The sequence below is a fragment of the Podarcis bocagei genome (genome assembly GCF_964188305.1).
Source record: "Podarcis bocagei genome assembly, chromosome: 8".
Classification (NCBI taxonomy): domain Eukaryota; kingdom Metazoa; phylum Chordata; class Lepidosauria; order Squamata; family Lacertidae; genus Podarcis; species Podarcis bocagei.
Window position 1 is genome coordinate 68,827,550 of NC_138133.1, and position 13,786 is coordinate 68,841,335.

Consider the following 13,786-nt stretch of genomic DNA (forward strand, 5'->3'; position numbering starts at 1 on the left):
TCACTCGTCATCTTCAGGCTGGTGCTTTCGGCTTCTTGTTACTGGAACAGAGCAGGATCTCAGTGTTTGAGTTCCTATAAATACTGTTGAGGGGGTGTGGTGCAGAGAAGAAGCAAATATATATATATATATATATATATATATATTGTAATGGTTCTAGGGGTTGCTCGTGCGTAAGTTGCCGCCACACCTGGCTAGGTTACCTGGTTGAACCCTTTCTGTCTGGACAGCCTCTAGCTTTGTGGCTGTCTCAGTCGCTGGCAGAATCCATCAGTGGCCGTTTCTTGAACTTCTTCCAGCAAAGAAGTTCTTTGACGCCAAGTCTCCTCCTACTCTCCCTGCGCGGAAGTCTTCTGTGCAGGGAGGGTGTGGGCAGCGGAGTACCCGTACTCTCTCCGCTGGTCTCCGGCGAGGAGTCTTGGAGCCTCCTCTCCGATTCCCCCATCTGCCCCCCTTCTCCACTGATGTTATGCTGATTTCCTTCCCCAGCAGATGGGCTGCCTCTCTCCCTACTGGGACCCTCTCCGGCATCCCTCTGGAGCCTTCCCTCCGCCTCTAGCTCCGATGGCAGTTCCCTGACATACATATATATATATATATATATATATATATTTGCTTTCGTAGATTTTCACGGGTACAGGAATGCAGGTTTTGGTGTCTTCGGGTGTCTTCCCGTGTAAGAGTTGGGGTGTCTAGGCGACGTTTCGACGAGGTCTCACTCGTCATCTTCAGGCTGGTGCTTTCGGCTTATTGTTACTGGAACAGAGCAGGATCTCAGTGTTTGAGTTCCTATAAATACTGTTGAGGGGGTGTGGTGTATAGCCTCCAACGTTTTGGGCAGAGAGGAAGTTCCCAGGTTAGTGTGTCTTTTCTTCTTTTGTTCATTAATTACTTGAGGGATATCTTGAGTGATTTCTTGAGTGATATTCTGAGTACCACTTAGGAGGGTCATTAGGTGTGGATTAGTTGCTAAAGCTTTCGTGTCTTGACCTCTTGACCTTGTGAAGAGTTTTTTCTGAGAAGATGGCTGTACTGCACTTAGTTGTGCTCTGGCTTGGCTTCGTGTATAGGGGCGAGCTGTGGTTTTGTGCCCTGTGCCAGCCAGATCTGTGTAGGGATTGCAGGGGGGTGCAGCATCCGGAGGTGCCACTATGGTTTGGCTACTGGATGGTGTCTGTAATTTATCTGTGGAGAGGGTCTGGGTTTGGGTCTGGTGTGGTTGATTGGAGATGGCGTTCTGTGTGCCTCTGGTTCTGGTGTCGGTTTTTGTGGGGAGGGCTATTTTCCAGATGTCTGGCAGGCGGGACGTATCGTCACGCTTGTTCATGTTGTGAGGGTGTTTCTCTATCTCGATGGCTTCCATGATTATTCTCTTGTGGTGGTGTTCCATGTTAAAGAGCAATTTGGAATCTGAAAAATTAATTTCGTGTCCTGTTTCTTTCATGTGTTGGTAAAGAGAGGAAGTTTTTTCTTCTTTTTTGACGGCATTCTTGTGTTCTGCGATACGTGCATTTATTCGTCTGTTTGTTTGTCCAATGTACGTGGCTGGGCAGACTTTGCAGGGTATTTCATAGACCCCTTGGTTTTCTAACTGGATTTTATCTTTGGGGTTTCTGAGGATATTGGCTATTTTTTGGTTGGTGCAAAAGGCTGTTTTGATATTGTGTTTATGGAGGATTTTGCTAATTTTATCTGTAGTGCCCTTGATATAAGGAAGGAGGGCCATGCCATTGTTTTCTTCTGTGTCTTGCTTTTTGGGGGGTGTTTCTTTTTGGATTAGCTTCGTAACCCTGTTTTGCTGGTATCCGTTGGCGATTAACACATTTGAAAGATTCTGTAACTCAGTTGTCAAGTGGTCTTTGTCAGCCAGGCGTTTGGTTCTGGAGATGAGAGTCTTGGCTACGGAGTTTATTTGTGCAGGGTGGTGGTGTGATTGTGCATGTAAGTAGCGGTTGGTGTGTGTTTTTTTCCGGTAGATAGTGTGTCCTAGGGAGCCATCAGGTTTTTTGTAGATTAGGACGTCAAGGAAGGGAAGTTGGTTGTTGGCTTCTATTTCCATAGTGAATTGTATTTTGGGGTGTAGGCTGTTGAGATGTGTGAGGAAGCTATCTAGTTTTTTCTTCCCGTGTGGCCAAATTACAAAGGTGTCGTCAACATACCTGAGCCAAAGTTTGGGTTTGTGTTCTGACTTGTCTAAAGCATTGGTTTCAAAGTGTTCCATGTACAGATTTGCGATGACCGGTGAGAGGGGTGATCCCATAGGTGCTCCTTCTATCTGTTTGTATCTTTGTCCATTGTGGATGAAGTACGTGTTGGTTAGGCAGTGGTTGGTCAGGTCCAGGATGTATTCGGGGGGATTGTATTTGTTTTGAATGGCTGTCAAGGCTTCATTAATGGGCACTTGTGTGAAGAGAGATACAACATCGAAGCTCACAAGTAGGTCGTCGGGATGTAGGTTTTGCTTCTTTATTGTTTCTATGAACTGGAAGGAGTTTGTAACGTGTGAAGCGATAGATTCTGCATAGGGCTGAAGTTGCTTAGCGAGAAATTTAGCGAGATTTTGTAGAGGTGAGCCTATGGAGCTGACTATTGGTCTGAGTGGTGTTCCTTCTTTGTGTATCTTGGGGAGACCGTAGAGTTTGGGGCATCTGGATGATTTTTCTCTGGGGATGATTCTTAGCTGGATTTCTTCACTGATAGGAGAGGCTTTTATTTTGGATTTGGTGGTTTTTTCCAGATAGGTGGTGGGATCTGTTTTTATAGGTTGGTAGGTAGGGTCTTGGAGTAGATTTGATAGTTTTGCTTGGTAGTCCGATGTGTTCATCACAACAGTGGCCCCGAGACGCATCCCCACGAGATGCAGTCGCCCCGAGACGCATCCCCACGGAAAACATCATATGCGGAGTCGAAGCTAGCCTAACCAAAATCAACCCAGATGAAGCCAATAAAATCAGACTTGAAGTCACCAACATCCTCTGCTCCAGCAAACCACCCAGAAGCAATTTACACAAAGAAGAACAGAAAGCACTCACCAACCTGAGGAAAGACAACAACATAATCATTCTCCCAGCAGACAAAGGTAATGCCACTGTTGTGATGAACACATCGGACTACCAAGCAAAACTATCAAATCTACTCCAAGACCCTACCTACCAACCTATAAAAACAGATCCCACCACCTATCTGGAAAAAACCACCAAATCCAAAATAAAAGCCTCTCCTATCAGTGAAGAAATCCAGCTAAGAATCATCCCCAGAGAAAAATCATCCAGATGCCCCAAACTCTACGGTCTCCCCAAGATACACAAAGAAGGAACACCACTCAGACCAATAGTCAGCTCCATAGGCTCACCTCTACAAAATCTCGCTAAATTTCTCGCTAAGCAACTTCAGCCCTATGCAGAATCTATCGCTTCACACGTTACAAACTCCTTCCAGTTCATAGAAACAATAAAGAAGCAAAACCTACAGCCCGACGACCTACTTGTGAGCTTCGATGTTGTATCTCTCTTCACACAAGTGCCCATTAATGAAGCCTTGACAGCCATTCAAAACAAATACAATCCCCCCGAATACATCCTGGACCTGACCAACCACTGCCTAACCAACACGTACTTCATCCACAATGGACAAAGATACAAACAGATAGAAGGAGCACCTATGGGATCACCCCTCTCACCGGTCATCGCAAATCTGTACATGGAACACTTTGAAACCAATGCTTTAGACAAGTCAGAACACAAACCCAAACTTTGGCTCAGGTATGTTGACGACACCTTTGTAATTTGGCCACACGGGAAGAAAAAACTAGATAGCTTCCTCACACATCTCAACAGCCTACACCCCAAAATACAATTCACTATGGAAATAGAAGCCAACATCCAACTTCCCTTCCTTGACGTCCTAATCTACAAAAAACCTGATGGCTCCCTAGGACACACTATCTACCGGAAAAAAACACACACCAACCGCTACTTACATGCACAATCACACCACCACCCTGCACAAATAAACTCCGTAGCCAAGACTCTCATCTCCAGAACCAAACGCCTGGCTGACAAAGACCACTTGACAACTGAGTTACAGAATCTTTCAAATGTGTTAATCGCCAACGGATACCAGCAAAACAGGGTTACGAAGCTAATCCAAAAAGAAACACCCCCCAAAAAGCAAGACACAGAAGAAAACAATGGCATGGCCCTCCTTCCTTATATCAAGGGCACTACAGATAAAATTAGCAAAATCCTCCATAAACACAATATCAAAACAGCCTTTTGCACCAACCAAAAAATAGCCAATATCCTCAGAAACCCCAAAGATAAAATCCAGTTAGAAAACCAAGGGGTCTATGAAATACCCTGCAAAGTCTGCCCAGCCACGTACATTGGACAAACAAACAGACGAATAAATGCACGTATCGCAGAACACAAGAATGCCGTCAAAAAAGAAGAAAAAACTTCCTCTCTTTACCAACACATGAAAGAAACAGGACACGAAATTAATTTTTCAGATTCCAAATTGCTCTTTAACATGGAACACCACCACAAGAGAATAATCATGGAAGCCATCGAGATAGAGAAACACCCTCACAACATGAACAAGCGTGACGATACGTCCCGCCTGCCAGACATCTGGAAAATAGCCCTCCCCACAAAAACCGACACCAGAACCAGAGGCACACAGAACGCCATCTCCAATCAACCACACCAGACCCAAACCCAGACCCTCTCCACAGATAAATTACAGACACCATCCAGTAGCCAAACCATAGTGGCACCTCCGGATGCTGCACCCCCCTGCAATCCCTACACAGATCTGGCTGGCACAGGGCACAAAACCACAGCTCGCCCCTATACACGAAGCCAAGCCAGAGCACAACTAAGTGCAGTACAGCCATCTTCTCAGAAAAAACTCTTCACAAGGTCAAGAGGTCAAGACACGAAAGCTTTAGCAACTAATCCACACCTAATGACCCTCCTAAGTGGTACTCAGAATATCACTCAAGAAATCACTCAAGATATCCCTCAAGTAATTAATGAACAAAAGAAGAAAAGACACACTAACCTGGGAACTTCCTCTCTGCCCAAAACGTTGGAGGCTATACACCACACCCCCTCAACAGTATTTATAGGAACTCAAACACTGAGATCCTGCTCTGTTCCAGTAACAATAAGCCGAAAGCACCAGCCTGAAGATGACGAGTGAGACCTCGTCGAAACGTCGCCTAGACACCCCAACTCTTACACGGGAAGACACCCGAAGACACCAAAACCTGCATATATATATATATATATATATATATATATATATATATATATATATATATAATATTTTTAAATTATAGGGCTGCATGTGTTTCTATATTATTCAAGTTCCTTTACCAAAGCAAATTATAACAATCGGTTACATGAATAGTTTGCCTTTTTTGTGCAGAAAGCTACTTAAATTGTGATCTTTTATTTTAAATGTGATGATTTCAGTTATGCAAATTTTAGATTGTTTTTATTTCATGGAGGGGGGGCAAAGGAGAACTATATTTGTAATGGCAGATAAGATAAGATGCAGCGAATGAGTAGGGTTTGCATGACTGATAGTACAAGGAAAGAGCATCTGGTCATAATTGAAGCCTATGAATACTACATCCTTTTTGGCACACTGTGTGCACACTTTCCCTTCTAAACATGGACAACATGCACATTTTCAGACCTATTTCTTGTGCAATGAAGGCAAGAAACCTTTTGATCCCCCCCCCCCAAACATAAACACAAAGGCTAAATTTCCCAAGTTTCTGTGCCAGTTATCACATTCCATCCACACATAACTGCAGAAGACAGATCATACTAGTAGTATGTGGTTTTGGCAATAATGAGCAATATTTGGCGAAATAACGAAAGTTGTACTTTCATTAAATTTGTTGAGAACGATGCAGGCTTCACGAAGCACGAGCGTCTCAAACTACAAAGAAAACAAAAAGTAGCAATATATGAGCTACTAGTCAAATCTGAAGCCTTAGCTAGTGCTAACAAAAAGGTAATAAATGGCAAATGGAGCAGGATTTTCTTCCTCTCTTTTTTGTGAGTTCACTTTCCAAATCAATCACCTCTCTTGGAAAGAGGTGTGGAAAGGTAGATATATATTCAGCTTTTTGTACAAACGGTTTTCTGAACAAGTTTATAGGCTAAAAAGACACCTCTTTAGGTGTGACTTCTTTCTAAAAGATTTCCAAAATACAAACCACCTGCAACTTGGGGGCCTTCACTTAAAATTCGGTTCATAAGCTGTAGAAATATTTGTAGCTGATTTTGATTCTTGCTATTGTGCGATGCTTAGATACAGTAAACACATCTTAAGGTCTGTTTATGAGATTCCCTTTATGGATTTGTTTTTGTTTTTCAGCTTGAAGTTCAGTCCTGCTGTGTGTTCATTCCAAATGACAGCCTGCCATCTCCTAGTACAATTGTGTCTGGAGATATTCCTGGGACAGTCCGCAGCTGGTATCATGGACAGGCTAGCATGCCGGGAACTCTTATTCTTTGCTTACCTCAGATAAAGGTTATGAGTGCTGGCCACAAGTACATGGAGCCCTTGCAAGAAATTCCCTTTGTTGTGCAAAGACCAATTCTCGAAGAAGGTAGAGTATAACATATTCTAAAAGAGAAAAGTTCATTCTACGGTCATCATTTTCCCTGTGTACATTTCCAACGTGCTGAAACCTTTATGTTGAAAAATGTCCTTCAAAATGCTTACATATGACAAATATATATATATATATATATATATATATATATATTGTGATTTTGCTCCTGAAATTGTATTACTTGTTTTTCTCACTTCTCAGTCTTTAATATTTTTGAAGGCCATCGTTCTTTCTATTGCTGCGGTTAAGTTGCCTTAACATCCAGGCTTATCTTGTTTATTGCAACAATCTATCTATCTATCTATCTATCTATCTATCATTATCTATCTATTCTTTCATACATTCTCTTCCTCTTGCAAACTTTTCCCATCAGACTTATTTGTTTAATATTTGATCATTTTGTACCCTCTTTTATAGTTATCTTAACTTGATGTTCCTTTTAGTGGTATCTTCATGATTTCTATCTTCATCTGTTAGAGGAATAAAATACAGTGGTCATGTTTAAGCGGCTATGAAAATTGCTACTGATAATTGTCATTCAAGTATGCTTCATATACATTATCGTAGTAATCCTCACAGTTAGGCCATTGCTAATATTTTCATATTGCAGCAGTGGGTCTGAGACAGCAAGGGTGATGGGGGTGGCGGGTTATGTTTTTTTGACTGAGATTTGAGCCAGGACTTCCCAGTACATACCTCATGGTTTAGTGGTTCCCAATAGCCATCTGTTTAGTTTGTAACTGAGGTAAGACTTGCCCCATGTCCTTTACAGGCCTTGCACTTGGCCTCTCTACTAGACAGTAGTTGTGAGAACAGTCAGCATTAATAGTTGCTGTTTTTCAAATGTATAGTTTGCCAATTTCATGTCATAACATGGCAACATTTGGGAAAGAGCTATGTTTGCTATTAAGCTCTGAATGGAACGTTCCTGACAATTGTGGTAGGTTTAAAGACTGACATGTGTAGATTATTTATTTTTGTTAGAATAGGAAATACATGCTATCCATATTTTAGGCCGTACAGTATATGAATTTCTTAAACCAGCTTATGTTAACCATAGACGTAAGTTTCATCTGTATTTGTGCAGTGTTGTTTAAAATGATAGTTTAGGCTGCAGTCCTAATCTCATTTACCTGGGAGTAAGATCTATCAAATTCAGATTTACTCAGATTTAGGTAGGGACATAGGTAGGGCTTGAACTGCCATGCCTGTTTTACTGCCATTGGCCTTTCTTAGTGCACAAAATCACATACAACTTTACCATTCTATGACTTTCCTTAAAATGTGGATTGGATGTATCAGAAGGTACAGTATATTAAAAGATGCATTCAATATTCATGAAATCCAGTGTTTTTGCAAATAAATAAATAAAATGCTTCACATGTTCTTTCTAAACTCTCAAGTAAAACTAGCTGTGTCCATTTAATTCTATCTCTACCCTTGCCTTTTGTATTATGAAGTATTACTCACCAAACCACCGTAAATGTTACCTATGTAAAGCTAGTGCTAATCTGTGTACATGGATCAAAACAAAAGTTGAACCCAACTGTGGCCATACACCTCATCATTTGAAACACTACTACCTAATGTTCTCGGAACTCACTCAGCTGAATTTGTACAAATACCCGTAAGTCTGGATGAAAGCAAAACCATTTGGCTAGGTAGACATTCAGCACAGTAACTCCCCATAGGTTACATTTTGGATGAAGCTACAGTGCACATGTTTGTAATGAGTGGAATCTTCATTCAGCACAGTTCCCCACTGGAAAACCTCAGTGTGCTTCTGATAAACACAATTTTTTGCTTTTCAATGCTGATGCCACCCTGCCTGATATAAAGAGAAGCATGTGTAGGCATATATATCTGTATGTGTATTGTAGACATAATGGGTGACATCCATTGCTGGCTGTGCAGCGAACTGCCCCTCATGCAATGGGGCTTCTCTTTCCTGTTCTCTCCCCTCTGCATCCTGCATCCCCCACAAAAATGTTTTCTCTGGAGGCTTAGGGGATCCTCCAGAGGCAATCAGCATTTTTAAAACAGATTCTAGGTCATTAAAGCATTAGAAATATATTTGTCTTTTTACCTACCCATATGAAGAAGCATAACCATTCCTTTAACAGAGTTCTTGCTCTCAGCAGTTTCCATTGTTGGTAGGGAGGGAAATATTTAATTCATGGTACATTTGTAACAATGTAAATGATAGTGTTGATCAAGATTTCAGCTCTTTAGAACAGGCTGTAAAATGTTAAGAAGGTTTTGCCAAGAGCCGAACAAAGTAAATGGAGTGAAATATTACTTGGGGACTACTGAGAGTGTTCTTAGCCGACAGCTACCACTGTTATTGGTCTGGAAGGTTGCCATGCTTGGACTCTCCAGTTGCATAGTAGCTCTCCATGTTAGGGAAATACATTTCCCAAACTTGAGGTAGGTGGATAGCAAACACATTTGCGCTGATAGAATCATCTCCTTAGCTGTATGCCGACTTCTGCTTAATGGAACTAAGTTAGTTATATCCATTAATTCCAATGGGTCTACTCTGAGGAGGATTATAATTGCTACAGCTCTAAAATCTGTTCAATTATCTCAAATTGACTGATTACCCAGAACTGACATCCCCCTCCTCATATTCCTGTAAACATATTTGTTCTCTTTAAAAACTTTGCTCTCAATGATGTGGCATTTTAAGCAATTTTTAGATGTTTTATCTATTTTTGAACCCCAGTAATCAGAATTCTTCATTACGGGAGATGCTTTAAATTGGAGGCTATAATCCATCTAAAACCAAATTATTCTAAGTCCCATTGAAGGGGAGATCATAGTCTTAAATCTATCCTACTGAAATCAGTAGGAATTAAAAGTACTTATGTTGGCAGAGTCATGGGTGATTGCTATAAAAACAATGACAATATCAGGGTTCATCACATGGACAGGTGCAAAATATGGAATATATTAACAGATATTCTTGATGTGTGTATTATATGTAGCAGGAGATGATAAGAGCTTTGTTATTCTAAGTTCCACACAACACAGTGTGGTTGCTGGTGATTATTTGATTTGAGCTATTTTTTATTATTATTTTGGTATAGGAATCGTCCAGTCATGAGGTGGGTTAATTTATTTAATGTATTAAGCTTTTGATATTTTCTTTATGTATTGAATATTTTGCTTTTTTTCTTGATCCACTAGGTGATGCCTTTCCTTGGACAATTAATCTGAGTCATTTCAGCATATATACTCTTCTTGGGCAGCAAATGACCCTGAATATAATAGAACCAATGGGCTGCACTTCTACTCTAGCAGTTACGTCACAGGCGCTACCTGCTGCAGGATCTGAATCCAGGCACTCATTCGTTGTATGTCTTCATGTTGACCTTGAATCTCTTGAAGTAAAATGCTCAAATCCTCAGGTTGGTGCATTTATTTGATTTATTGGGGCAAATAAAAAATGGTTGATTTAAGAATTACTATTCTGGGTTTTGTAAAAGAAATACCTTTTTTTTAAAGCTCTCTCTCCCCCTCCCCCCAGCTTCAGAAAAAAGGAGCCATCAAGATCACTGTACTTAGATTAGATTACAATTTGCTTTGAAGCTCTTTTAACTTTCGTAATTTAAATTCGTCTCAAAGTGTAATAGCTACAGCACATAAATGCATCTTTTGGCTGATGGAGTGAAATGACTTGCAGATGTACTGTTCAGTGTTGGGGCCCAGCTTTGCTGTCACTGTGGATGCATCTGTTGAAATGATCTAATGTAGTCTTTGTGCAAATTAGCACATACCTGTTCTCGTTCAGCATAACATACCGTCCATTAAGGCAAAAGGCTATTTATTCCTTTATGTATTTATATACTTTCACTCTGGCTTTCCATCCATGCAGACCCCAAGGTGACTAACCACAACTGGAGCATAAAACTGTGTCTAGCATGATTCTCAAAACAGCGCTCTCTATCTCTTGTGATGAGGTCCCTATTATAAGATTTGAATAGGGTGTGTACATTGTTAAAAAGAGATTTGTTCATCTCTGAATTGTTAGTCTTGCTTTTAATTATACTATACTTCTAATTTTGAAGATAAGTTTCCAAAGCTACCACAACATTTAAGTAGTATTGCCAGAGTTGGGAATGAAAGGGACCTCACACCAGTACTGTCTCTCTTTAAATTATTATCTGCATATATGGGAATGATCAAACAGTTCACTTCAGAGTTGCCACCAACATGCTAAATAGAAACCACCACCCTCTTTATAATCAAATGCAGTTAATAAAATATAATCGGATACATTTATAACCAGCAAGTGAAACCTTAGTTCTTCTGCAGGGTTGTTTAGTGTTTCTTTCATATTACAGAAATGGTATCTTTCCGTGTCTTGTGTGCAAACGACACATAGGGTATTTTAGTTTTTTGTGCTCTTCCCATGGGAAAGTAGGCCATTCATACATCCATGGTGTACGTTATAGATTTAGGTTCAATACAGCTTGCAAAAGCTTGCTTGCAGATAGGCATCTCAGGCACAACTATTCTGAATCATAGAATCATAAAATTGTAGAGTTGGAAGGGATCCCGAGTGTCATCTAGTCCAACCCCCTGCAATTCAGGAATCTCAACACATGTTGGTGACATCTCTGTTTCAGAATGCATTTCTCAGCAGGGGTGTGAGATCTCGAATTCTACACCACCTTCAGGCTTCACAACAAGATAAAAAGGAGCCAGGAGCCAGAGTGATGTGTATATTTTCTTGATTGCTTGTTTACTTGTGCCTTAAGAAAGTGTTATGAAAAAGCACCATTAAAAGCTGCCATAATACAGTAGCAAGGCACAGAAATGGACAGATGCTGCAACTGAAAGACAATTGATGGTTTTTATCTTCTTTTACTTTGCCTTGCAAATATTTGGCTAAACCCTAAAGAAGAATTTTAGGTATATGGTTTTACTGTTACATTCGTTTTTTGTTTTAGAAAGAGCACTCTGCTACGGCCTCTACAAGTGTAACACTGGCTCCTTGTTAACCAATCTAATTTATTAATTGTGATGTTTAATGCTGTTCTTGGTTAGGGTGCTTTTGAAACATTTGTATTGAGTTTCATTATATTGATTTGTCTTGCAAGCTGGCTTGAATGCTCTTTGTAAACAGAAAGGCAGAATAGAAATATTTTTATAAATATATACATAAATCTGGAGCCTGCTTTGGATACTTGTATTCCCTCCTCGTCCCTCCACTCACTTTCCTTCTCTCTTCTTCTGTAACCACAATTAAGCAGTTTATTGGCAGATGGTTTCAGATACTCTTTAAAATGTTTTCTTACCAAAAACGTGGTTGAAGACCTCCAAGTATACTTTCCATTGAAGAGCTTAGCACAGAAATAAATGTACGCTATAGCCCTTCTAGGATAGTGTCACTTCCATAGTTACAAACACTGTTCCCAAATTTTGGCCACAATTTTCTTTCTGTAAAGAAAAGTGTCTGGGGCAAGATAGATCCCACAAAATCTATTGATTTTGGGAATTACTGTATTTCCTTGTCCCAATCAATTTTAAAATAATAATAATAATAATAATAATAATAATAATAATAATAATAATAATTTATTATTTGTACCCCGCCCATCTGGCTGGGTTTCCCCAGCCACTCTGGGCGGCTTCCACAGAAACCAAAAAACACTAAAATATCATACATTAAAAGCTTCCCTGAATAGAGCCGCCTTAAGATGTTTTCTGAATGTCAGGTAGTTGTCCATCACCTTGACATCCGATGGGAGGGCATTCCACAGGGCGGGCGCCACCACCGAAAAGGCCCTCTGCCTGGTTCCCTGTAGCTTCGCTTCTCGCAATGAGGGAACCGCCAGAAGGCCCTCGGCGCTGGACCTCAGTGTCCGGGCAGAACGATGGGGGTGGAGACGCTCCTTCAGGTATACTGGGCCGAAGCCGTTTAGGGCTTTAAAGGTCAACACCAACACTTTGAATTGTGCTCGGAAACGTACTGGGAGCCAATGTAGGTCTTTCAAGACCGGTGTTATGTGGTCTCGGCGGCCGCCCCCAGTCACCAGTCTAGCTGCCGCATTCTGGGTTAGTTGTAGTTTCCGAGTCACCTTCAAAGGTAGCCCCACGTAGAGCGCATTGCAGTAGTCCAAGCGGGAGATAACTAGAGCATGCACCACTCTGGCCAGACAGTCAGCGGGCAGGTAGGGTCTCAGCCTGCGTACCAGGTGGAGTTGGTAGACAGCTGCCTTGGATACAGAATTGACCTGCGCCTCCATGGACAGCTGTGAGTCCAAAATGACTCCCAGGCTACGCACCTGGTCCTTCAGGGGCACAGTTACCCCATTCAGGACCAGGGAGTTCTCCACACCAGCCCGCCCCCTGTCCCCCAAAAACAGTACTTCTGTCTTGTCAGGATTCAACTTCAATCCATTAGCCGCCATCCATCCTCCAACCGCCTCCAGGCACTCACACAGGACCTTCACCGCCTTCACTGGTTCTGATTTGAAAGAAAGGTAGAGCTGGGTATCATCTGCATATTGATGGACACCCAGTCCAAACCCCCTGATGATCTCTCCCAGCGGCTTCATATAGATGTTAAAAAGCATGGGGGAGAGGACGGAACCCTGAGGCACCCCACAAGTGAGGGCCCAAGGGTCTGAACACTCATCCCCCACCACCACTTTCTGAACACGGCCCAGGAGAAAGGAGCGAAACCACTGTATAACAGTGCCCCCAGCTCCCAACCCCTCTAGACGGTCCAGAAGGATGTTATGGTCGATTGTATCAAAGGCCGCTGAGAGATCCAGCAGAACTAGGAAACAACTCTCACCTTTGTCCCTAGCTCGCCGGAGATCATCAACCAGTGCGACCAAGGCAGTTTCAGTCCCATGATGAGGCCTGAACCCTGATTGGAAGGGATCCAAATATAATAATAATAATAATAATAATAATAATAATAATAATAATAATAGTAATAATAATTTTTATTTATACCCCGCCCTCCCCAGCCAAGGCCGGGCTCACGGCGGCTAACAAGCAATAATAAAAATAAGTTGAATAATTACAACTTAAAAACAAGATTAAAATACAACATTAAAATATTGAAACATTAAAATATTAAAATGCAGCCTGATCACAGGAGGAGAAAGGAAAAAGAAAAAAGAAAGAGGG

At 41.4% G+C, this 13,786-nt stretch overlaps 1 protein-coding gene across 6 annotated transcripts in view; it reads left to right on the forward strand.

Annotated features, from left to right (window-relative positions):
• VPS13B (vacuolar protein sorting 13 homolog B) overlaps positions 1-13,786 on the forward strand; it is a 368,719-nt gene that overhangs the window by 168,436 nt on the left and 186,497 nt on the right. For all 6 annotated transcript variants that reach the window (XR_014010614.1, XM_081204225.1, XM_081204222.1 and 3 more), the window contains exons 23-24: positions 6,397-6,631; positions 9,827-10,047. Coding sequence is in view for 5 of the 6 variants with exons in the window: in XM_081204225.1 (XP_081060351.1) it covers positions 6,397-6,631; positions 9,827-10,047 (456 nt within the window). In the remaining variant the exon portion in view is untranslated. The remainder of the gene's footprint in view (positions 1-6,396; positions 6,632-9,826; positions 10,048-13,786) is intronic.